Here is a 23,058-nt window from a genome sequence, read left to right on the forward strand (position 1 = left end):
CAGACCCAGGTCCGGAGCAGGTGCAGGGTCCCAGCTCTTCCAGCCCCTTACCTCGCAGTAGGGTCCCACAGTTCTAGCCTCCTTGATGCCAGCCCCAGGGTGCCCACTGCCGGCCAACTATGTCCTTTTCCTCAAAACCAGGTCCCTCGGTGCCCAGGGTGAATGGGTATATGAGCCTGGGTGTGGGCACCTGGGGTCTGGGACACCCAGCAGACCTCTCTGGCTTGGAGATGTGTGGGGTGGGAAGAACAGGGTGACCTGAGCTCTCCTGGTGTCACATTCTCCACGTCTGAGCCCTCCTTGGGTGAGGCCCTACTTCCAGCACACACACAGCTGTCTCCATTCATCTTCAGGAATAACTGACCCTTGAGGCCAGACAGTGGCTGTGAAGAGCAGGGGGACCACCTGACCGTGACCCCCAAGGACAGACGCTGGCCCTCTTCATGGATGAGATGACCAGGGCCAAAGGCGGCAACGTGGGGGCCCACACTGACGGCAGCATCTCACACCTGGATGTGTTTGTGTGGTCCGCAGGTCTGTAGGAGGTGGAACTGGTTAATTTAAAGTCAGGTTGGGGTTGTTGTTGGAAAGGGTTCCTGCTCCCACGAGAAACCAAGGATGAGTGGTGGCTGCACCCAGTCTCCATCCCCATGAGCACCCTGCGGGGTGTTGGGACCCCCAGGCCCGGGCCACACACCTCTCTCTTTCAGGGCCGTCTCTCCCTGTCTCTCCAGACCTGCTCTGGATTCTTCCTTCTAGAGCTTCCCAGTGGGTTGCCGGAGCTGTCTGGGGTTATGCGGCTTGCCTAAGGCCACACTGATTGGGGCCCGGCACCAAAGTCCATTAGTATTACTGTGACAGCAGCCGTCTTTCTATGTAAGACGCTTATTTCATAAGAAATGCCAGCATCTCTTGGAGTCCTTCTGAGGAGGCAACTGCATACGAACCTCGCCTCTGTCCCGTGCTGTGACCCTGGGAGAGACCGTGGGCAAAACCCAGTGGCGTCCGAGGGTCTGTGTGGCCCCGAACTCATAGTGCTGACAGCAACATGAAATAATGAAGGCACAGGGCACTCTGTTCGTGCATGTTAACTTGTGTAACTAGTGCACGTTAATCACATTAACTAGCCATGTTAACTAGTGATGTAGATTAATAAGGATTAATCAATACGAATGAGTCATGTATACTGACGGATATCTGGGCGATGGGATTCTTCAGCGAGGCCGGGGAAGAAGCAGACTGTCACCTTTGGCCTAAAGGTGGTGGGTTACGTGGTGGGAGGTGCTCAGGGCAGGTGGGCAGGAGGGGAGAGCGTCCCAGATGGGGAGAACCTATTTGAAAGGCAGTGGACATCTTCCCATGTGCATAGAGAGGACGGATGGCTGTGGGGTGGGAACTGGGGGAATGGGGCTTGTGGACATGTTCCCGTGTGTATAGAGAGGACAGGTGGCCGCTGGGTGGGAGTTGGGGGAATGGGGCTTGTGGACATCTTCCTGTGTGCGTAGAGAGGAAGGGTGGCCATTGGAGCAGTGCAGACGGGACCTGTTTCCAGAAGAAGGACTGAATTGACCAGATTTGCATAATATGTTTTTATTGCACTGGGAATTGGGGCCTAGAGGCCCACTGGGGTTTGATTGTGCTGTGGGTTTGATGATGGCCTGGATTTCGGGGGAGGGGCAGGTGTAGAGGGAGATGGAGGGAAGGTGGTAGGTGGGAGAGGACTTAGCAGGTGAGTCTCTGAGACTTGTCCATGGTGTGGGGTGACTTTGGGGTCTGTGCCAGGATGCCCCCACCTCAGCCGGCTTCATGGGCATCAGAAGGATCAGCTCTCAGTGGGTCCCTCCCCAGGCTGGGGTTGGGCAGGCTCTGACTGACCCCTGTCCACTGGGGGCACGGGAGGCTGCATCTGGGAGGGCGTCTCCATCAGTCCCGTCCCCAGGGCCTGTGCCCATACGCCTGGGCTTCTCCCACCAATGAGGTGAGCTTTCCAAGCGTCGTGAACTTTGGTCTATCCTTAAGAAAACCCAAAATTGCACCTTTTTTTCAAGGCCTGCCCTGTGTCCTGGCTCTGCCACCTGCTGGCCCCTTCCTGGGTGGGAGGGCAGGGGTGACCCGTTCAGTGACAGGAGGGTGGGCGTCTGTACCTCCCACCCATCCCGATGAGCACCGAAGCCCTGAGACGCAGGGCAGCTTGTGTGTCGGTCTTTGCAGGGAGACTGTATCTGATTTTAGAGCAGAATTCCAAACGTCTTTCAGCAGAAGACTCACTTGGTAGACTGAGTGGTGGGCCCACGGTCCACAGGAAGCCGAGTCCTTAGTCGCTGTGAGATCTTCATGCCTTTAATTTCTAATTGTTTATTTGCTCCATGGGGAGGAGCTGGCCTCACAGCTGAGCACAGGGGCCAGGGAGACAGGACCTGCTTCCAGAAGAAGAAGGACTGAACTGACCAGATTTGGATAATATGTTGTTATTTTACAAACCGGGATTACAAGCCCTGGAAGGAACTGATGAGCTGTCGCACCTGAGCCAGGAAGGAACTGTTAAATCCTGTGACCCCAGTTAGTAATGGAAATGGGAGCATCAAATGGGGCTTAATCCAGCCACGAATTTTCTCATCATCACTTCGTTTTTATCTTACTAAAAAATGTAGTGACTATTCATTGCAGAAACTTAGAAAGCACAGTTAAGGAAAAAACAGAAAACTAAAGTCAACCACGGTTTTACTTTTGGGAGAAAACTACCAAGCTTCAGGCGCCCATCCGTGCATCCCAGTTTAAAAATCCGTGCAGTGTATTCAGAAGAAAATGGTTATGGAGTCTAAGTTTTTAATAGGCTGCTTTGCTTATTGGTAAAATCATATGCTGTTTGCTGTCATTGAAAACCCCCCGGTGCCCGGTGAGAAGCCGGGATGGAGCCCGTTTACGGAGCCTCGAGCTGCTGGCCCGCCTGAGGCTGGCGTTCAGGTTCTGTGCAGTGTTTTGGAGAGAAATGAGATTCGTTGCTGCTTCCTTCGCCTGAGGAGGGCACGGCCTCTGAGAGTTTCACCAGCAGACCTGCCTGCACAGTGGTCCAGGGCGCTGAGCCCAGCCCCAGTCTTGACCATGGCCTGTCAAACGTGGTTCCTGACAGAGTAGTGGCTGGAGCAGACGCTACCTGGAGGCAATGGGCACGTGACCCGGGGTGTGAGCTGTGAGCTCAGGGGCAGCAAGAGCCATCAGAAATGGGGAGGGCACGTGGCGCTTGAGTGGCCATCGCTGTGGTGAGCCCCCACACCGTGGCCGTTCTCAGCACTCAGGGAAGAGACATGGCACTCGCGTGGCCTTTGCCGTGGTGAGCACCCACGCCGTTGCTGTTCTCAGTGCTCAGGGAGGGGCCGTGGCACTTGTGTGGCCTTTGCTGTGGTGAGTCACCACATTGCCACTGTTCTCTGTGCTCAGGGAGGGAATGTGGCACTCGTGTGGCCTTCGCTGTGCTGTGTCCCCACACTGCTGCTGTTCTCAATGCTCAGGGAGGGCACGTGGCACTCGTGGCCTTTGCCGTGGTGAGCGCCCACGCTGCTGCTGTTCTCAGTGTTCAGGGAGGGGAAGTGGCACCTGTGTGGCCCTGGCCATGGTGAGTCCCCACACTGCCGCTGTTCTCGGTGCTCAGGGAGGGGACGTGGCACTCTTGTGGCCCTTGCCGTGGTGAGTCCCCATGCCACTGCTGTCCTGAGCACTCACAGCATTGCCCCCATGTAGTCCTAAGGGTGGTCCTGCATGAGGCGTGTCACCCCCATTCTGCAGGAGCAGCCGAGTTTCTGGCAGGTCACATGAGGTGCCACCCTACTCACCAGGACCCTGGAAAGGAGGCGGGACAGGCGTCCACGTCCTGAGCCCCATTGTTTTGTAGAAACGGGGTCTCTGTTGCCCAGGCTGGTCTTGAGCCCCTGGCCTCAAGCAGTCTTCCCACAGCCTCCTGAGTAGCTGGGACCACAGACACACACCACCATGACGTCAGCCCCCCGAGTAGCTGGGACCACAGACACGCACCACCACGACGTCAGCCCCCCGAGTAGCTGGGACCACAGACACGCACCACCACGACATCAGCCCCCCGAGTAGCTGGGACCACAGACACGCACCACCACAACGTCAGTCCCCCGAGTAGCTCGGACCACGGACACGCACCACCACAACGTCAGCCTCCCGAGTAGCTGGGACCACAGACACACACCACCATGACATCAGCCCCCCGAGTAACTGGGACCACAGACACACACCACCATGACGTCAGCCTCCGAGTAGCTGGGACCACGGACAGGCACCACCACACCAGTTAATTTTTTAATTTTTTGGTAGAGATGGGGTCTTGCTATGTTGCCCAGGCTGGTCTCAAACTCTTGGCCTCAAGCAAGCCTCCTGCCTCGGCCTCCAAAAGTGCTGGGATTTCAGGCATGAGCCGCCGCACTTGGGCACTCGGCCCCGTTTAACAAGAGGGGAGGGGCGGGAGGTGCAGACCCCTCAGAGACGCCGCAGGAGGCCGAGCACACTGCCCTGAGGTCGTGTTGGAGGCCGCTGACGGTTTCCGTGGCTGCGCCGGGCTTGGGCTCCATCTCCCTCCGGCCTGGGGCCGGTACCAGCTCCTCCCTTGTGCCCAAGTGACGCCCTGTGGATGGTGGGGACTCTGCTTTCTCGTCTGCGCCCTCCCCCGTGCTCCTGGCCTTCCTGGAGGATTCAGTGTCCTCGGGAAGCATCCACGGCACCCCCAGGCCCTCCGCGAAGCCCGCCGTCCTCACGCTGAGCCTCCCTCCCAGCCAGCCGCCACCTGAGACCTCGGTTCCTCTGGGTCAGTTCTTCCCGTCTGAAGGAAGTATCTTGAGCTTTCTTCCACCAAACCTACAAACCCATCTGCAGGCGGCTCCCCCATCCCGCCATCTCCTGCAGGGCTGGGCCCTCCCCGAGCTCCACGCCCTCAGCACAGCGCGTGCCTTCCAGCCACGTGGAGGAGCCGTGAGGTCCCTGGAGCCTCTCCGGCGCCCCAGGCTGGCTGGGTTCCGTCTTCCTTCCATGCCATTCCCTCTCTGGCCGTCCCCCTGCTCCACATCCCACGTCACTCCACCAAATACCTCTCAGATCCTCAGATATTTCTTGGATTTTTCCATTTTTCCGTCTTCCTCCAAACCACCACCGTCTCCTGCAGCTGCCGCAGTCCCAGCCTCTCCCACCTCCAGTGTCCACCGTTGGCTCCAGGGCAGCAACAGCAGCCAGGGACAGAATCTGTGTGGGGCCCTCATGCCCTGCCGCCCCGCGCTGGCCGCCCTTCCCTTCCCCTGGGACCCCCTGAGACCTGCTGGCTCACCGGCCCCCATCCCACCTTTGCACCCTCCCGTGCACTGTGATGCGTCAGCCCTGGTCCCCTCGGCCCTGCACACGTGGTCACTGTCCACTGTGATGGGTCAGTCATGGTCCCCTCGGCCCCGCACACGTGGTCACTGTCCACTGTGACGCGTCTGTCACGGTCCCCTCGGCCCCGCACACGTGCTCACTGTCCACTGTGACGCGTCTGTCACGGTCCCCTCGGCCCCGCACACGTGCTCACTGTCCACTGTGACGCGTCTGTCACGGTCCCCTCGGCCCCACACTCGTGCTCACTGTCCACTGTGATGGGTCAGTCACGGCCCCCTCGGCCCCGCACACGTGTCCACTGTGACGCGTCTGTCACTGTCCCCCTCGGTCCCGCACTCGTGCCGTCCTCTGTGGGGCCGGGGCCAGCCCTGCCCCTCGCTCCAAGAGCAGCTCAAGTGTTAGCTCCCTAGGGAGGCTGCTCCTGAGCTTCGCCCAGGGCCCCCGCCCCGCTTCCCTCTTCCCCTTTGCACCGGAGCAGTCGCATATGCCACCCCACCACGTTCCATTTACGTCTGTCCCGGCAGGGATGCCCGGCTCTTATTCGGGCCCGTGATGTTCACGTGTGACCAGTTCCTGGTGTGGCCCCGTGAGGCCCCCTCACACTGGACAATCCCCCGCGTGGCCCGGACCTAGCAGTCCACACCGCGTGACAATCTCCCATCTCAGGCGACCTGGAGGCCCTCGCTGTGGCCAGCTTAGCTCCCGGGGCCGCCCCAGGCCGAGGCCAGCCCCTTCCCTGCTGTGGGAACCCCCCAGGAGTCCCCTTCCTTCTCCATCAGCAAAAAGGAAATCCCGAGGTGGTGGGAGGAGGGTCCCATTGGGAGTTCTTGAGCCTCCTGGTGGCCAAAGCTGGAGGGAGGCTTCTGGAGGCTTCCACACCCCAGCGAGTCCTTGCAGAGCGGCGGGAGCTGCCTTCCATGAGACAGGTGCTTTCAGCCCCAGGTCTCCCCAAAGTCACCCTGCTCAGGTTGCTTGTAGCTCCCCAGAAGTGCGGGCGGGAGGTGCCACTCCCCGTTCTTAGGCAGGTGCAGGGGGGTGCGTGGGTGTGTGTGGGTGTGCACTGTGGGGATGCAGGGGGTGTGTGTGGGTGTGTGGGGGTGTGAGTGGCTGTGTGTGGTCGTGCAGGTGTATGTAGGGATGTTTCGGGGGGGTGTCTGTGGCTGTGTAAATGTAGGTTGGTGTTTGTTGGTGTGTAGGTGTGTGCTGATGTGAGTGGGTGTTTGAGGTGTCGCCTGCAGGTAAGCACACCTGGCCGTCCTGTCTAGAGATTAGGCCTTTGTGTCTGTGGGTGTGTAGGTGTGTGTTGTGTGTAGTGTAGGGTGTGGTGTGTGTAGGTGTATATGGGTATGTACATGGCTGTGTGTGGGGTGTGTGCTGATGTGTGTGGCTGTATACGTGTGGGTCCAGGTAAACACACCTGGCCATCCCTTCTAGGGGTCAGGCCCTGTGTCTGTGGGTGCGTGTGTGTGAGTGTATGTAGGTGTGTGTGATGTGTAGTGTGTGGGTGTGGTGTGTGGACATGGGTGTGGGTGTGTACATGGCTGTGTGTGGGGTGTGTGCTTATGTGTGTGGCTGTATACATGTGGGTCCAGGTAAGCACATCTGGCTGTCCCTTCTAGGTGTCAGGCCCTTGGGTCTGTGGTCAGCATGGAGAGATCTACCCCAGTACTCAACCCTGAATATCAGGTAGGGAATCCATCAGCCAGGCGAGAGCTTCACTGCAGAAAACTCAAACTTCCCAGGCAGAGTGGGACCCCTGGACCATGCCCAGAGGACCCGGATTGCAGCCAAGAGCCCTCGTCCACACAGGAGAAGAAGGGGCGTGAGGCCAGAGAGTGACCCTGTTTCTCTCCCTCCTTCCTGCAGCCATGAAGTCGGGGGGCACGCAGCTGAAGCTCATCATGACCTTCCAGAATTACGGGCAAGCGCTGTTCAAACCCATGAAGTAAGTGCCGAGGCCTGTGGGCTGGGGTGTGAGGAGCTGGAGCTGCAGGCGAGCAGGCACCGGGCTTCTGCTGGGGACGGCCGTGTCTCCTCCCAGGGTGTTTTGGGGAGACTGTGGGTGACCACTCTCAACTCTCCCCATCATGGCAAACGAGCAACAGAGGTGGCCTCATTTTCTCTCCTCTCCCACGGCCTCCCCACCTCCTCCCTTTTTATAGGACGGAAAACCTGCTGCTGGTTATTCTTACCCTGTGAGAATAAGCATTTGTATTTTAAACAAGTAACCTGGAATGTGAACACCAAAGAATGCCTCTCTGGAAGAGGTGATGTCCGCACCTTCCCAGCGGCCTCCGGAGCCCGCACACCTTTGCTACAAAGGGCCGGACGCAGCTATTTCAGGCTTTGCAGGTGTATGGTCTCTCCCCAGTATTCAGCGGGTGGTCCTAGCCCCAAAGCAGCCAGACGCAGTACGTGGTGATGGGGGAGGCTGAGTTCTAATAAGTCTTCATTTATGCAACAAAATGGGCTGGATGTGGTCCAGTGGACAGTGTGCCCTGATCTGGATAAAATAGAAACTGTGTCACCAAAACCGATAACACAGCGCTCCGTGGCACGCGACAGCTCGTGGTGAGGGGTGTGTGGACACCTGGCCACCCCAGGAAGGCTGCTGGGCTGGGTGAGGCCTGTGGCAGGCTGAGGGGTGTGCGTCCCACAGGAAGGGGCCAGCGGCCTATCACTAGATCTTGGCCATCTGGCCTGATTTCCAACTTTCTAGAGAAGCTGGAAATATGGATTTTTTTTTCCTGTTTTAATCTTGGTGGTAACTAATTCAGAAGCTCTTAATATACTTTGCAGGTCAAACAAAATATAGCTGCCTGCTTGCAAGTTGTGGCTGGAGGCAGATGTTTGCAGCTGGGCTCGGTTTCTGGGCCTCTCATTTCTCTGGACAGATGTCCTGGAGGGACTCGACCGAGGGAGGTGGCCCTGCCCCGGTCTTCCCCCAAGACCCACGAGTCCTGCCTCAGACCCGGGGCTGCCGGGAGCTGGTGGATGAGTCACAGCCCCGTGCCTGAGCCCGGGCCGAGGGCATCCCCGCTCGCACGCTCACACAGGGCCGGGGAGCAGCCGTTCACCAAAATTACACAGAGGCCATCAGAGCTCAGGGCCTGGGGCTAAGGGCTGCCGCCAGGGGTGGGATGAACGCACGGGAGCTGATCCGCTGCCCTCACGGGTCTCACGGCCTAGCCCTGCGTGGGGCCTGAGACCACAAGCACTTCCTTCCCCGTTTCTGTGCGTGGACGTGAAATTCAGCCTCCTTGGGCCTCTCGTGGCCTCTGCCCCGGTTGAGGAGGCTCAGCCAGGAGAGACGGCGCCGCCCCGAGACCTGAGGGTCTCCTGGGTTACGTGAAGGAGCTGTTTGAAGACCCCTCCTTTCAGGATGCTGTGGTGTGGAGCCGGGGGTGGGCAGGAGACAAATGAGCCTGGGCAGCTGCTGCCGGGCGGACGCTTCCCCTGGTGCCGGGCGGACCCTTCCCCTGGTGCCGGGCGGACCCTTCCCCTGGCAGTAACGGGAGTGGAATAGTCGCTGAATGGCGGTGTCTTCATCTCCCTTGAGCTGGCTTTGAGCCGCGGGCACGGCTGGGGGAGGCAGACTCCTGCCTCCCACCTGTGGGAGCATTTTTCAGCCTCGCAAACGTTTCCAGGTTCATTCAGGAGCATCCCCTGGAGGGGTGGCCCCGTCACGCCGAGCTACGGGACCTTGAGTGCTGAGTCCCGTCCACAGAGAACAGAGTGTTCCTGGGCGCCAGCTTCTCCAGCCCCTATTTCATGGTCCGCGTGAATCCTCGGGCCCTGTTTCTCATCTCTGAGGAGGTGGAAAGTGCAGCCGTGGTTGGAGAACGGTGACATTTACCGAGCCGCTGCTCTAACCCAGGCCCTGCGGGAACCGGCGTCTCGTGGGCACTCGGTAGCTGTGGGCCCGGCCTGTGCTCGGGGTTTACATACAGAAGCCTTTATGTTTGTCCATCCTCACACGGCCCTGTGAGTTATAGGAGGTGACGTTTACCGCTGCGTAAGGACGAGAGAACTGGGGTTTAGAGAAGGAAAGTAGAGACCCTCCTGGACCAGGATCCAGTGTCCCCTTAAGCCCAGGGTGCCCGACCTACCCTCCGCCTCCCCCAGCCTTCTCCCTTCCTCCTCCCCCGTCAGCCTTCCCTGGGCCTCCTCCCAGCCTCCGCCAACCTCCCTCATCCTCTCCTCGGACCTTCCCATGCCTTCCCTGGACCTCCCTCCCCCCAGCCTCCTCCATCCTCCCAGCCTTTTCTGAGCCTCCCCTTAGACATCTCCCAGCCTCCTCCCAGCCTCCCCACAACCTCCCCCAGACCTCCCCCAGCCTCTCCCAACCTCCCGGCCTTCCCCCAACCTTCCACCTCACCTCCCCCACCTCTTCCTCCCCAGGCCTCCCCAAACCTCCCCAGCCCCCCACCGTGATGGGCACCCCACTTCCCCAGCGTGGCCACATGTGGGGCTAACCTTAGAGGTCAGGGGACCTCCCATGGTCCTGCAGCGGGCAGAGGTGGCGCCAGGCTCCAGAGCCCCCTCCCTAGGACCCGTTTGTCAGGGCCCTGCCATCCCAGCTTGCCTGAAGGCCGAGGCTGCTGACGGACGGGCTGGGCAGGGCTGTGCTGTCACCCGGGGAGGCCAGTGTGACGTGTGGGCTAAGCGGGGAGGTGGGGGCCGGGTTACAGCATAGCCAGGAAACAGGCCTGAGAAGCCTGCTGCAGTTGGGGAAACTGAGGCCCGGAAAGGGAAAGGATAAGTCCAAGGCCATGGCGTCCAGAGGCTGGTCCGGGACTCCGTCTTCCCACAGGGCACATGGCGGGCGGAGGCAGGGACCCCACACCTCAGGCGGGCGGGCGTGTGCAAACCTTTCGCAAACCTCCCAGCTCGGTCCTCTCACCGCCGCCCCCCAGGTCAGGTCAGGGCGTTGGCTGGTGCCCGACCCTCCTTTGCAAACCAGGGGGCCTGGATCTGTCATCGATCGAGGTCCTGCAGCCAGTCACGCCCCTCATGACCTATGGGGGCTGTGCCCAGGGCCTGGGGGATGATCGTTTCTTCTTCCGCAGAGGCTGTGGTTTGCATACGAAAGCAGCTGTGGTTCATGACCATAGCGTCAATGAGTTAAAATCCATGATTAATAGTTCTCTTTAAAGGCCAGGCACGCTGGCTCGCAGCTGTAATCCCAGCACTTCGGGAGGCCGAGGCTGGCAGATCATTTGAATCCAGGAGTTCAAGAGCAGCCTGGCCAACATGGTGAAACCCCATCTCTACTAAAAATATAAAAATTAGCCGGGTGTGGTGGTTTGTGCCTGTGATCCCAGCTACTCAGGAGGCTAAAGCAGGAGATTCGCTTGAACCTGGGAGGTGGAGGTTACAGTGAGCCGAGATGACGCCACTGCACTCCAGCCTGAGGGACAGAACAAGACTCCGTCTCAAAAAAAAAAGTTTTCTTTAATAAAGGACTTTGCTCTCTGCGCTCATCATGGCTTGGTGAGTTCCTAGTACAACATCGTGAATTAGTTAGAGAGCACAGTGTTTCTCCTCCGAGGTGCCAGATGTGCGGTGAGAGGGTGTAGATGAGGGGCCGGCGGTGAGATGGGGGCCGGCCTGGGGTGCTGCACAGTGTGTGGGGCGGGGTCACCAGGGGGATTTTAGGGTCTCCATTTCTAATAGTCGCTGAAAAGCACGTAGCCGGCACATTAACCCAAGAGCTCCTGGGTGCTTTTGCTTTAGGGTTACGTTACAATATTTATGTTCTTTTTTTAAAGTCAGCTTTATTGAGATATAATTCACATGCCATGCGATTCACCCACTTAAAGTCTGCAGCTTGGGGGCTTTCAGCTCAGAACTGTGCATTCATCACCGCAGTTGATTTTAGCCCGTTTTCCGTGACTCCACAGAGAAATCCTTCGCCATTCTGTCATCACTCCTCAACCCCCTTGTCCCCCTCCAGCCCCCGTCAAGAACTAGTCTACTTTCTGCTTCTTGATATTCATAAGTTACTTATTCTGGATTTTCATACAAATGGAATCACGTACTGCGTAGTTCTTTGTGAGTGACATGGAGGGCTCTGGAGTTCTGCAGTGTGTGGTTCTTTGTGAGTGACATGGAGGACTCTGGAGTCCTGCAGTGTGTGGTTCTTTGTGAGTGACATGGAGGACTCTGGAGTCCTGCAGTGTGTGGTTCTTTGTGAGTGACATGGAGGGCCCTGGAGTCCTGCAGTGTGTGGTTCTTTGTGAGTGACATGGAGGACTCTGGAGTCCTGCAGTGTGTGGTTCTTTGTGAGTGACATGGAGGGCTCTGGAGTCCTGCAGTGTGTGGTTCTTTGTGAGTGACATGGAGGACTCTGGAGTCCTGCAGTGTGTGGTTCTTTGTGAGTGACATGGAGGGCCCTGGAGTCCTGCAGTGTGTGGTTCTTTGTGAGTGACATGGAGGGTTCTGGAGTCCTGCAGTGTGTGGTTCTTTGTGAGTGACATGGAGGGCTCTGGAGTCCTGCAGTGTGTGGTTCTTTGTGACTGACACGGGGTTCCAACGCTCATCAGTGCTGCAGCACGCATAGGTGCCTCACTGTTTTTCATGGCTGAGTAATATTCCACGGTGTGGCTGTTCATTCTTTCCTCTGTTGATGGGCATTTGAGTTGTTTCCACTTTTTGACAATCAAGGATAATGTTGCTTTGAGCAACCGTGTATGAGGTTTTGCAGGGCAGGTATTTTCGGCTCTCTTGGATGTATTCTGGGGAGCAGTTGCCAGATCACATGATAACTGTGTTTAACTGTTTGAGGAACTGACTGTCCGTTTTCTGCAGTGGCTGCAGCATCGTGTAACCCTGCGAGCTCGTTCCCGGGTTCCAGTTTCTCCACCTCCTCATCAGCGTGCGCTCTTGTCTGGCTTTTTGATGACGGCCGTCCCGGTGGGGGTGGAGGGGGGTTTTGTGGTGGTTTTGACTTGCACGTCCCAGTGACTAATATTGGAGTGTCTTTCCATGTGGGCATGGGCCATTTACGTGTCTTCTTTAAAGAAGTGTCTATTCAGAGCTTTTGCCATTTTGTTCAGTTGGGGTATTTGTCTTTTTGTTACTAAGTTTTAAGACGTCTTGGCCAGGCACAGTAGCTCACGCCTGTAATCCCAGCACTTTGGGAGGCCGAGGCAAGTGGATCATCTGAGGTTGGGAGTTCAAGACCAGCCTGACCCACATGGTGAAACCCCGTCTCTACTAAAAGAACAAAATTAGCCGGGCATGGTGATGCGTGCCTGTAATCCCAGCTACTCGGGAGGCTGAGGGCAGGAGAATCGCTTGAACCCAGGAGGCAGAGGTTGTGGTGAGCTGAGATCACACCACCGCACTCCAGCCTGGGCAACAAGAGTGAAACTCAGTCTCAAAAAAAAAAAAATCTTTACATGTTCTAAATACAAGACCCTTAGCACATATGTGGTATCGTTTGAAGGACAAGCTTAATTTTAGGACGTCCAATTTAGTTACTTTTGTTGTTCTCGTGCTTTTGGTGTAATTACGTTTGAATGCTGAAAACACGTGTGTTAGGTGAAGAGTGATGCGGGAGGCGGCACCTGCACTTGGCATGGCCAGTGGAACAGGTGCGGCTTTAGGAAACACCACGTAGCCGCAGAGCATGGGCCTGGCGTAGCCACTGTTGCTGTTTGGCCTGACTGAGTGCCCTCACCTCCTGGAACTCAGCATACCCATCTGTCAACAAGGGCGTTGGAAGAAGAGGTCTCAGGCGCTTGCAGGGCTGAACCCTTTTGACCTGGCCTAGGAGACCGGGCACTGGCTTTCCAGCTTGGAGAAGTGGGGGACTGAGCATGGGTTTGAGTCCGGTGGACACACCAAGCAGGCTGTTGGCTACAAATTCCATCTTGCGTCTTGGAAAGAACCTTCCAGACATGTGGCGGCTGCCCATGACACTGGCTGTGACCACCTCCAGGTAGAAATATTCATTTAGTCATTCCACAAACTCGGAGTGCCGGGCCTGGCCTCCCGCCAAGCACTGGGAACACAGACGTGACTCAGACTCGAAGCCTGCAGGGGGTCTGACCTCTGGACGTGGGGAGGCCCAGCCACAGGTGCTGCCTAAACACTCCTCGTCACTACACTCTCCTATGCTCCACGGGAGACAGGCAGCTACATGTGTCCAGTCTCCCAAAGTGGCCCAGGAGGACAAGGCATGGTTAACAGTGGGAGTTATGTACAGAGTGAAAGAGAAATGTACAAAAGAGGCGGAGTGAGCGAGTGAGCACCGTACCGTAGAGCTTAGAGGCTCCAGCTGGGTGGGGAGCAGGGCCCGTGGTGTACGGAGAGGATGGGGCTGGGTGGGGGGAGCAGGGCCCCTGGTGTATGGAGAGGATGGGGCTGGGTGGGGGGAGCAGGGCCCCTGGTGTATGGAGAGGATGGGGCTGGGTGAGGGGAGCAGGGCCCCTGGTGTATGGAGAGGATGGGGCTGGGTGGGGAGCAGGGCCCGTGGTGTACAGAGAGGATGGGGCTGGGTGGGGAGCAGGGCTCATGGTGGTACGGAGAGGATGGTGCTGGGTGGGGAGCAGGGCCCGTGGTGTATGGAGAGGATGGGGCTGGGTGGGAGGAGCAGGGCCTGTGGTGTATGGAGAGGGTGGGGCTGGGTGGGGAGCAGAGCCCGTGGTGTATGGAGAGGATGGGGCTGGGTGGGGAGCAGGGCCTCTGGTGGTAGATTCCCAGCCTGTGGGGTGACATCTCACTGAGGAAAGGCCAGCTGAAAGCCCTGGTCCTTGATGCTGGCCGGGGAGTCTTTTCTCCAGAGACGCCTGCCCTCCCTGCTCTTTCCAGCCTGGGAGTTTCTGGCCGTCCGCCACCTGGTGATGGGGCTTAGGCATTCAGATTTGTCTGGTGTTTGCCAGGCTGGGTTTACGGTGTCTGGGGCGGGGTTCCTGCCCCCTGCGTCCATCTCCCTTCACGTCCCAGTCCTGCTTTCCGGCCTTGGCTCAGCGTCTGGGGCCGATGCTCCGTGGTGGGTCTCGGAGCCTGCAGCCCTTCTCTGTTATAGTCTGCTTTTCTTTCCTTTTGCAAAGAATAGAAACACGTACGTATGTGTGTGTGTGTGTATGTGTGAATGTGTGTATGTGTGTGAGTGTGTGTGTGTGAGAGAGAGAGTGTGTGTGTGTGTGTCCGTCTATGTCTCCCAAAGAGACTGTCTGTAAACAGCTGTCCCAAGGCCCAGGAATTCCTCCCAGCCAAGACACATGAACAGAGGCAGTTGCAGAAGGGCTTGCGGGCTGAGACAGTATTTCTAGATGCAGAAACTTTAGCCCTCCTTCCGGGCTCTGACAACACATGGCCCGCTGGGGCCTGTCTCCGGGCAGCAGAGCTTGAGCAGTGACGAGGAATTAAAGGCAGGAGCGGGGGCCCACCCTGAACGGCCTCATCCCAAGCAGCATCATACTGGTGTGAAGAGGCCCTGTGTCCTGTCTGACTGGCTTCCTATGACCCAGGCACAGCTCCGGGGCCACAGCCAGATGCCTCCTCTACCGAGCGAAGGGCCCAAGAGGAGGATGGCCGTCAGCGGCCCCCCAGGGGTGAGCAGGTGCAGCTCAGACAAACCTTTCCCAGGTGCCCTGGGGCTGCTGACCCCCCGAGGCCTGTGGGGGAGGCGGACACAGCTTTGGCCTCGGCCTTGCAGCTGCGTGGGGCCTTCTGCGGGACCTGTGTGCAGTGGGGGTGTTATTGGGGTCGAGGCTTGCCCAGGCCCCTCCTGTGGTCATCATCCCTGGCTCCTGTTGCTTTCTCTAGGTTGTGACATGGTGGCCACAGACTGGCTGTGGGTGAGCTCCAGCCCCCCCCCGGGTGCCCCTTTTTAGGGTGGAGCTACACTCCAGCCCCTCCCGGGTGCCCCTCTTTAGGGTAGAGCTGCACTCCACCCCCTCCTGGGAGCCCCTCTTTAGGGTAGAGCTGCACTCCAGCCCCTCCCGGGTGCCCCCCTTTAGGGTAGAGCTGCACTCCAGCCCCTCCCGGGTGCCCCCCTTTAGGGTAGAGCTGCACTCCAGCCCCTCCCGGGTGCCCCCCTTTAGGGTGGAGTTGCACTCCAGCCCCTCCCGGGTGCCCGCCTTTAGGGTGGAGCTGCATTTGCCTGTTTGTGCATCAAGGGGGTAACGTGCACCTGGACCTGGGGGAATTTCAGGGCCGTCCTGGGGGGCGGTGCTGAGATGGTGGCCTCGGGCTCTGCTTGAGGTTAGGTGCGTCCCTAGAATGCACCGGATGGCAGACAGCTGTCTGCTGCAGGGCGGCCCTAGAGAGGTGCCGGCTTTCCCTGAAGCGGCTTCTGAGGCCTCCCTCGCAGCCATGTCTAGGGCCAGGCAGAGGTGCCCTGAGGGTTCTCTGCAGTCCCACGTGGCCACGTCCAGAGAGGGCAAAACAGATGCAATATTAATAAGAAAGACGGGAGAACAATGACCCGGGGCCCGAGCGTCACTGCAAAGCTGTCCATTTGTACGAGGAGAGGACCGAGAGGTTGGACGAGCGCCTGGCTGGGGCTGGCCGTAGCGGCCACCCTCAGAGGAAGAGGGGCCTGGCTGATGGTGGTGCACGTCGGCTGGGAGAGGAGGTGCAGCTGCTCTTTAGTTGATGTTCTGTCGATGTTCCTGTTCGATAAGCTACCTGGGGTCCTCTACAGTGGGCCGAGGGCTGCCCGTCCCCGTCGGCCCCGGGATGCTTTGTTAGCAGGACGTGTGAGGCCAGGAGTGGTGGGGTAGGGGTTGGACGCTCAGGCCTGCCGCCTGTGGGCTGGCCCTCGAACTTCCCCGGGCCTCAGCCTCCTGGTCTGTGAAACGGGGTCACACGAGCTGCCAGGCAGGCCACAGCGTTCACCCGGCAGCTCAAGCCCAGCCACAACCACACTGGCTGCTCTTCTCAATGAAGCAAAGTATTTAGGTGTTCACCACGTGGCTGTGGGGCCTTTCCGGCAGCTCCTGGCCCCGCAGGCCTGGGCTCAGCACTTCCTGGCAGCCGGGGCCCCTTTCCGGTGCTCCTGTCCTGGAGGGTCCCTCTGTGTGTCCTGCGGGGCCTCCGTCCAGTGCCGCGCCGCGTGCTGCCTCCTCAGTTCACCCGCACTGACCCTCGGGTGTGGCCCCTCTGATGCGAGTGCACGACCTGCTCAACGTCCCAGTAAGCTCGTGGCCCAGCCGGGGAGCCAAAGGGAGGCCGGGACGCCAAGCTCCAAGCCTGGTCAGAGGGAGGGCGGGGCAGGGTCTGAGTGACAAGTGTGTGGGCATCGTTGTGCGGCCTCATCACCGCTCTGACACCTCCTGGCTCTCTGGACATGACCCGTGTCCACTACGTGGCCCAGCCGAGGACAGGGCTGGTCACTCCTCCATCCCAGGGCTCACTCAGCCAATGCTTATTGATTAGTATAGACTGGGAAACCGAGGTGGGAGAGGTGACAGGAGCTGACATGGGCCCAGGACGCACAGATCACCCCCGTCCAGCCGGGAGCTGACACAGGCCCAGGACGCACAGATCACTCCCGTCCAGCCGGGAGCTGACACGGGCCCAGGACACACAGATCACTCCCGTCCAGCTGGGAGCTGACACGGGCCCAGGACACACAGATCACTCCCGTCCAGCCGGGGGCTGACACGGGCCCAGGACGCACAGATCACTCCCGTCCAGCCGGGGGCTGACACGGGCCCAGGACGCACAGTTCACTCCCGTCCAGCCGGGGGCTGACACGGGCCCAGGACGCACAGATCACTCCCGTCCAGCCGGGGGCTGACACGGGCCCAGGACGCACAGTTCACTCCCATCCAGCCGGGGGCTGACACGGGCCCAGGACGGACAGATCACTCTGGTCCAGCCCAAACCCAGTGGCATGGACGGGACTTGCTCAGAACCTGTTAGTGGCTCAGACAGGACATAAAGTGAGGGTTCCCCAGTGCTCCCCACTGCACAGAGGCTGGCCCCTTCTGGGGTCGTCACCATGGGTGGTGGTGGTGTTTGGAGGCATGGTTGCCTTCTGCGGTTCTTGTCCCTTCTCCATGATGCAGGAAGCCAGGCTCCACCTGAGGCGAGGTTTGAGGGGAGCATGTGACTTTGTTGTCCAGAGCTGGGCAGGTGAACAGGTGGAGAATGGGGGGAGGGGCTGGGGTCGCTGCATGAACCCTGCCATGAATGTGCACAGTCCGTGCTTGCTGAGTGCATGGATGAAAAGTGAAGGACACCCAGCCCAGGACAGCAACGCCCAGCCCAGGACAGCAACGGCCAGCCCAGGACAGCAACGGCCAGCCCAGGGCAGCGATGGCCAGCCCAGGACAGCGATGCCCAGCCCAGGGCAGCAACGGCCAGCCCAGGACAGCAACGGCCAGCCCAGGGCAGCGACGGCCAGCCCAGGACAGCAACGCCCAGCCCAGGACAGCAACGCCCAGCCCAGGGCAGCAACGGCCAGCCCAGGACAGCAACGGCCAGCCCAGGGCAGCGATGGCCAGCCCAGGACAGCAATGCCCAGCCCAGGACAGCAACGGCCAGCCCAGGACAGCAACAGCCAGCCAGGGCTGCCGTTGGGGTCTGAGGGAGGCGCGCTCCCTCTCAGAGTGGGGGCTTGGCTTCGAATCCGGTACCTGAAGCAGCAGGAGGTGCCTCGGCTGTGGCTGTGCAGACCCCTCCTGGGGCCTTGGCTGAAGGCCTTGGGAGCCACAGGAAAAGCAATTCTGGCCAAGAGGACTGTCCAGCAGTCAGCCCAGGGTGTCCTGCAGAGACTCCTGGGTGAATCCTGCCAGGCAGGGACCTGGCCTCCAGGGCCGGGGTAAGGACGGGGAGGGCAGGGGAGCTGGGCTCACACTGGCTTTTCTCCTAGAGCCCATGAACTAAGGCTCGGGGAAACAAAATGGTTTTGAGGACCAGTGAGGAATTGGTTTGGAATTTCGAAGGATTTTCTGTTCTGCTGATAAAAATTCATGTTTCTCTCCACTGTGGCCTCACCGGTTCCAAAGGCAAACAGATTGCCCAATGGGCTGGGTGGGTGTGGACCCAGCAGAGGCCTGGGCCTGACCAGACCTGGACAAGGACCCCTTTGTGTCCACACTCGGTGTGGGCCGGCCTCCAAGCCCGCTCCTCACCCTGGGTCTGGCTGGGCAAAGCTGCCTGGCACTCAGGAGCTCCTGCTGACTCCCTGGGGGAAGCCAAGCCAAGGCCTCTTGCAGGAAGGTTGATCCACCTCATTGGAAGCTGCCGGGACCCCCACATGCCGCCCTCGCTGTGGTGGGGTCCCTGTGCCCAGAGCTGCTGACTCCTGGCATGCAAGTGGCCTCCTGGGTCCTGCCTGAGAGCCTGTCCCTTATAAACTCAGGAAATGAGGCCCTTGAGCAGAGGCCAAGTCCATTCTCCTCTCACCCCTGCCCTGCCCAGCAGAGTCGCCGGGCCCACCCACTGGGCGCCTGCTGTGGCTGGGGATGCTGCTCACGCAGGTTCCCACCTCAAGTGGAGCTTAAATTCCCGGGGGGCGTGGTCAACGCACATGTGAACAAATACGCAGGAACGTTTCAGAGAGGGGTGATGCGTGGAGGGACTGAAACGAAGGAGCATGGCAGAGATGGGCTTGGTGAAGGGGGCGTTGTTCCACTGACCTTCTGGGGTCTCTCCCACAAACTGAGTTAAGCATGACTTCTGTGTAGGCACCGCCTGGGGAAGTCCTAGGAGGCGGCGTTGGAGCTGAGACCTGAACGGCATGGTCAGCAGCAGGGGGAGGTCTGGAGAGGAGCATTCCTGCAAGGGCCTGTGCTGGCCACGTGTGCAGAGGAGAGAGGCCGGAGGGAGGGCGGGACCCGTGCACACAGGAAGCTCCACGTCGTGGGCAGGTCATCTGGTGCTCGAGCGTAGGAGGCCTGGGGTGGTCAGCTGCATTTTCCCTGGGCACCCAGCCATCACGCCCTGGGGAGCAAGGACAGGAGGCCTCCCATGCCTGAGAAGTGAGAGCCTGGATGGTGGGCCCAGGGCACAGGGCAGAGCCTCGTCTACAGCAGGGCAGGGAGCTGCAGGAGCCGTTCTTAGCATCTGGGCACAGGGCGGAGCCTCGTCTCCAGCAGGGCAGGGAGCTGCAGGAGCCGTTCTTAGCATCTGGGCACAGGGCGGAGCCTCTTCTACAGCAGAGCAGGGAGCTGCAGGAGCCGTCCCTAGCATCTGGGCACTCGGGAGGGAGGGGCCTGTGTGGAGCCAGAAGTGCGCAAGTCAGGAGACAGGACAGGGCTGGGGGCCACGCAGGGATGTCTGGAGGTCCAGGGCAGCTGTGCTGTTGTGTTTTGTTTCTTAGAAAGCTCCTCAGTGGGTGTGATGGGTCAGTGGAGAGTGAGCGCCCTGTGAGAGTCAGGGCAGGCCTGGTCCAGCCCCCAGCAGTGAGGATGGAGGGACTCGGGTGTCCAGAGCAGCCCAGTGCTGCAGTTGGGTACTGAGAGCAGCTGGGGTCACTGTCAGCCCCCACTGTGGTCCCCAGTCTTGCAGGCCCTCAGTAAGGGAGTGGATTGCCCTGGCACAGGCTCAGGAAGCAGATGCCTGGTGAAGAACGGCCTGAACCCCCCAGGCCCAGGGCTGGCACTGAGAGGGGAGTGCACAGGTGTCCACGGAGGCCCTGCCCCTCCTGGGGTCTCTGAGACCCTGGGGCCAGGATCCCAGCAAGAGGTGAAGGGAGGGGCCCTGTGGTGCCAACCAAGGGCCGGAGAGCAGAAGTGAGGGGCCCTGAGGTGCCAACCAAAGGCTGGAGAGCAGCCCAGCACAAGGGGAGGCAGCACCATGGCAGGCAGAGTGCCTGGAGTGCTGCTTGGTGCCGGGGGTGGGCATGAGCATGTGTTCATGTGTATGAATAGGTGGGCATGTGTGTGTGCATGCCTATGTGTGCGTGTGTATGAGTGTGCAAGGGTGTGTGTGCATACCTATGTATGCGTGTGTATGAGTGTGCACATGCTCGTGTGGTAGGTGGGCGTGTGTGTGCATGCCTATGTATGCGTTTGTATGAGTGTGCACACACTCGTGTGGTAGGTGGGTGTGCGGGTGTGCATTGCCTATGTATGCGTGTGTATGAGTGTGCACACGCTGGTGTGGTAGGTGGGCGTGCGGGTGTGCATTGCCTATGTATGCATGTGTATGAGTGTGTAAGGGCGAGTGTGTGCATGCATGTGCTGTGTGGGTGCACGTGTCGGTGTGTATGTGTGGCATGTGTACATGTGTAAAGTGTGTAAGGGTGTGCATGTGTGGGTGTGTGTGAGGGCGTGCATCTGTTGTCATGCAGGTGCTGTGTGGGTGCACGTTTGGGCATGCATGTGTATGTGTGTACACATGTGTGTGTGTAAGGGCATGTGTGTGCATCCATGTGCTGTGTGGGTGCACATGTCAATGTGCATGTGTGGTGTGTGTACATGTGTAACGTGTGTGTAAGGGTGTGCATGTGTGGGTGTGTGTACACACGTGTGCATGTGTGTGTGAGGCACGCATCTGTTGTCATGCAGGTGCTGTGTGGGTGCACGTGTGGGCATCTGTACGTGTGTGTGCCTGTGCATGTGTATGTGAGGGCATGTGTGTGTGCACACCCATGCACGTGTGTGTAGGCTTATGTGAATGTGGGGGAGTGTGCACGTGTGTATGAATGGAACCCGTGTGTGTTCCTATGAAGGGCAGTTGGGACCAGGGCTGGTCCCCAGTTCTCAGTGAGAGGGCCTGGGGCGAGCTCCCTTCTGTCCAAAGCCTGAAGTGTGGGCGTGTACAGCTGTCCCAGCCTCACAGGGATGGAGACTTGGGGATCTCAGTGTTGTCGGATCGTCCGCTGGGCTGCAGGCTCCACGGGGGCTGGGCGCTGAGTCTTAACTCAACATTGTGTCCGCAGCACTGGCCACATAGTAGGGGCTCGATATGTGGTTCTGAGCAAGTGAATGATCACAGAGCCTGCCGAGGTAGAGGCCAAGGAGCCCGTCTGTCTCGCTCTCCGGGGCTGTCCTGGTGGCTGTGGGCCCGGCAGAGGCAACCACTGCAAAGGGTGCAGGAGGAGCAGAGGGGAAGGCGGGCGCGTGGTGGGGCAGATGCCGTGGGGCGGACATGTCCCTGCAAGTGACGTCTGCAGCCGGCTCGTCGGTGTGGGGGGCGTCCCGGCTTCTGCACCGAGCCCCGTGGGGACGGCACCTGGTGCCTGCAGAGGGGTCAGCCTGCAGCTGCAGTCACAGGGAGGGGCCCTTACATGGACGCCGCAGGTGGTCCTGGCATTCGCCTTGCCCGCCCCAGGTAGAGGACGTTCACGTTGCTTCCAGTTTCCTGGCTTATTTTTATAGTCAGAAGAAAAATGAACTTTTTTGATTTGAAGAACAATCCTGAAATGAGCTTTCGAGAGACTCTTTGGGGTCCCCCGCCCCAGGCATCTCAGAAGCACAGAAGGACGAGGAGGCTGAATGGGCGCTGCCCCTGAGGGGCACCTGGGACCCCTGAGCCTGCCCGGCCCTCCACCCCGGGACCGTCCTGTGTCTGCCCCGGCCCGCCAGCACCATCACGGGGGTCGCACGGCAGCTGTCCCCTGAGCCTTCTCTCATTGCACAGAACGGCACCCTCACGGGGGTCACACGGCGGCTGTCCCCTGAGCCTTCTCTCATTGCACAGAATGGCACCCTCACGGGGGTCGCACGGCGGCTGTCCCTGAGCCTTCTCTCATTGCACAGAACGGCACCGTCACGGGGGTCGCACGGCGGCTGTCCTGAGCCTTCTCTCATTGCGCAGAACAACCTGGGTTTCACTGAGTTCCATGAGACCGGATGGGAGAAGAAGCAGGGGTGATCTTGGGGGCAGACGCCAGGGTTCACCTGACCTGCTAGGGTGTGTGGCCTGGAGTGCGATGGAGGCCTTTGGAGAAGGAGCTGCACCTCCCAAACCCACTGGGTTCAGCCTGGGCCCGCTGCAGGCCGCCCTCTTGGTGTCCACACGCCCCATGCCCCACCACGGAGGACGAATTCCCTTCCTCTGCCTCGTGACCGGCTAAGCTGTCTGAGTCCCTGGAGAAGGCCGGCTAGGAGGGGCCCTGGAGGGTCACAGTGCAGGGGGTGGAAGGTTTGAAAACAAAATCAATGTTAACAGCGTGTCTCCTGCATGGGCTGACTCAGAGGGGCGTGCCACAAGGCCTAGTCACCCTCACAAGAGTCCCGGTGCTTACCAGCCAAGGACGAGGGCCCAAGGCTCAGGGAGGAGGGAGCCGCTGTCCCGCAGCCACACGGCTGCCCGGCTGGGCCTCTCAGGTGGCCCCTGGTCGTGGCCCCGATACCAGGTGGTGTTAAGAGACTCCACCCTCTCGCAGGTCTGTGGGGACGGGCACAGGCGGCCGCTCCACCCCACTGCCCACGACAGGCCCGAATCCGCCCGGGCTGGAGCCTCTGGCCTCTGAGGTCACTTTGGCTTGTCCAGACACCCCGATGATTTACTGGTGGCCAAAGTTACATCAACTGAGGCTGGCCACAGAAGGTAGCTGTCTTCTCCTGCCCTCACCTGGCAGCTAGACATTTCTTTGCTTAATAAGTAAAAGGAAACTACTAACAATTATGTAACCGTTGCAGAGAATCTGACAGGCAAATGAATAAATGGTAAAAACAGCAAAACCCTCAGAGAGTGCGGTTCTGGGCCCTGCACCCACTTTACAGATGGGGAGGCTGAGGCCTGTCCCTGCAGCCGTCCAAG

General features: G+C 59.5%; 1 protein-coding gene across 1 annotated transcript in view; it reads left to right on the forward strand.

Annotated features, from left to right (window-relative positions):
* FAM20C (FAM20C golgi associated secretory pathway kinase) overlaps window positions 1-23,058 on the forward strand; it is a 65,872-nt gene that overhangs the window by 8,296 nt on the left and 34,518 nt on the right. The window contains exon 3 of the mRNA XM_031012947.3: window positions 7,252-7,330. Within this exon, the coding sequence (XP_030868807.1) occupies window positions 7,252-7,330 (79 nt within the window). The remainder of the gene's footprint in view (window positions 1-7,251; window positions 7,331-23,058) is intronic.

The sequence above is a fragment of the Gorilla gorilla genome, chromosome 6, assembly GCF_029281585.2.
Source record: "Gorilla gorilla gorilla isolate KB3781 chromosome 6, NHGRI_mGorGor1-v2.1_pri, whole genome shotgun sequence".
Classification (NCBI taxonomy): Eukaryota; Metazoa; Chordata; class Mammalia; order Primates; family Hominidae; genus Gorilla; species Gorilla gorilla.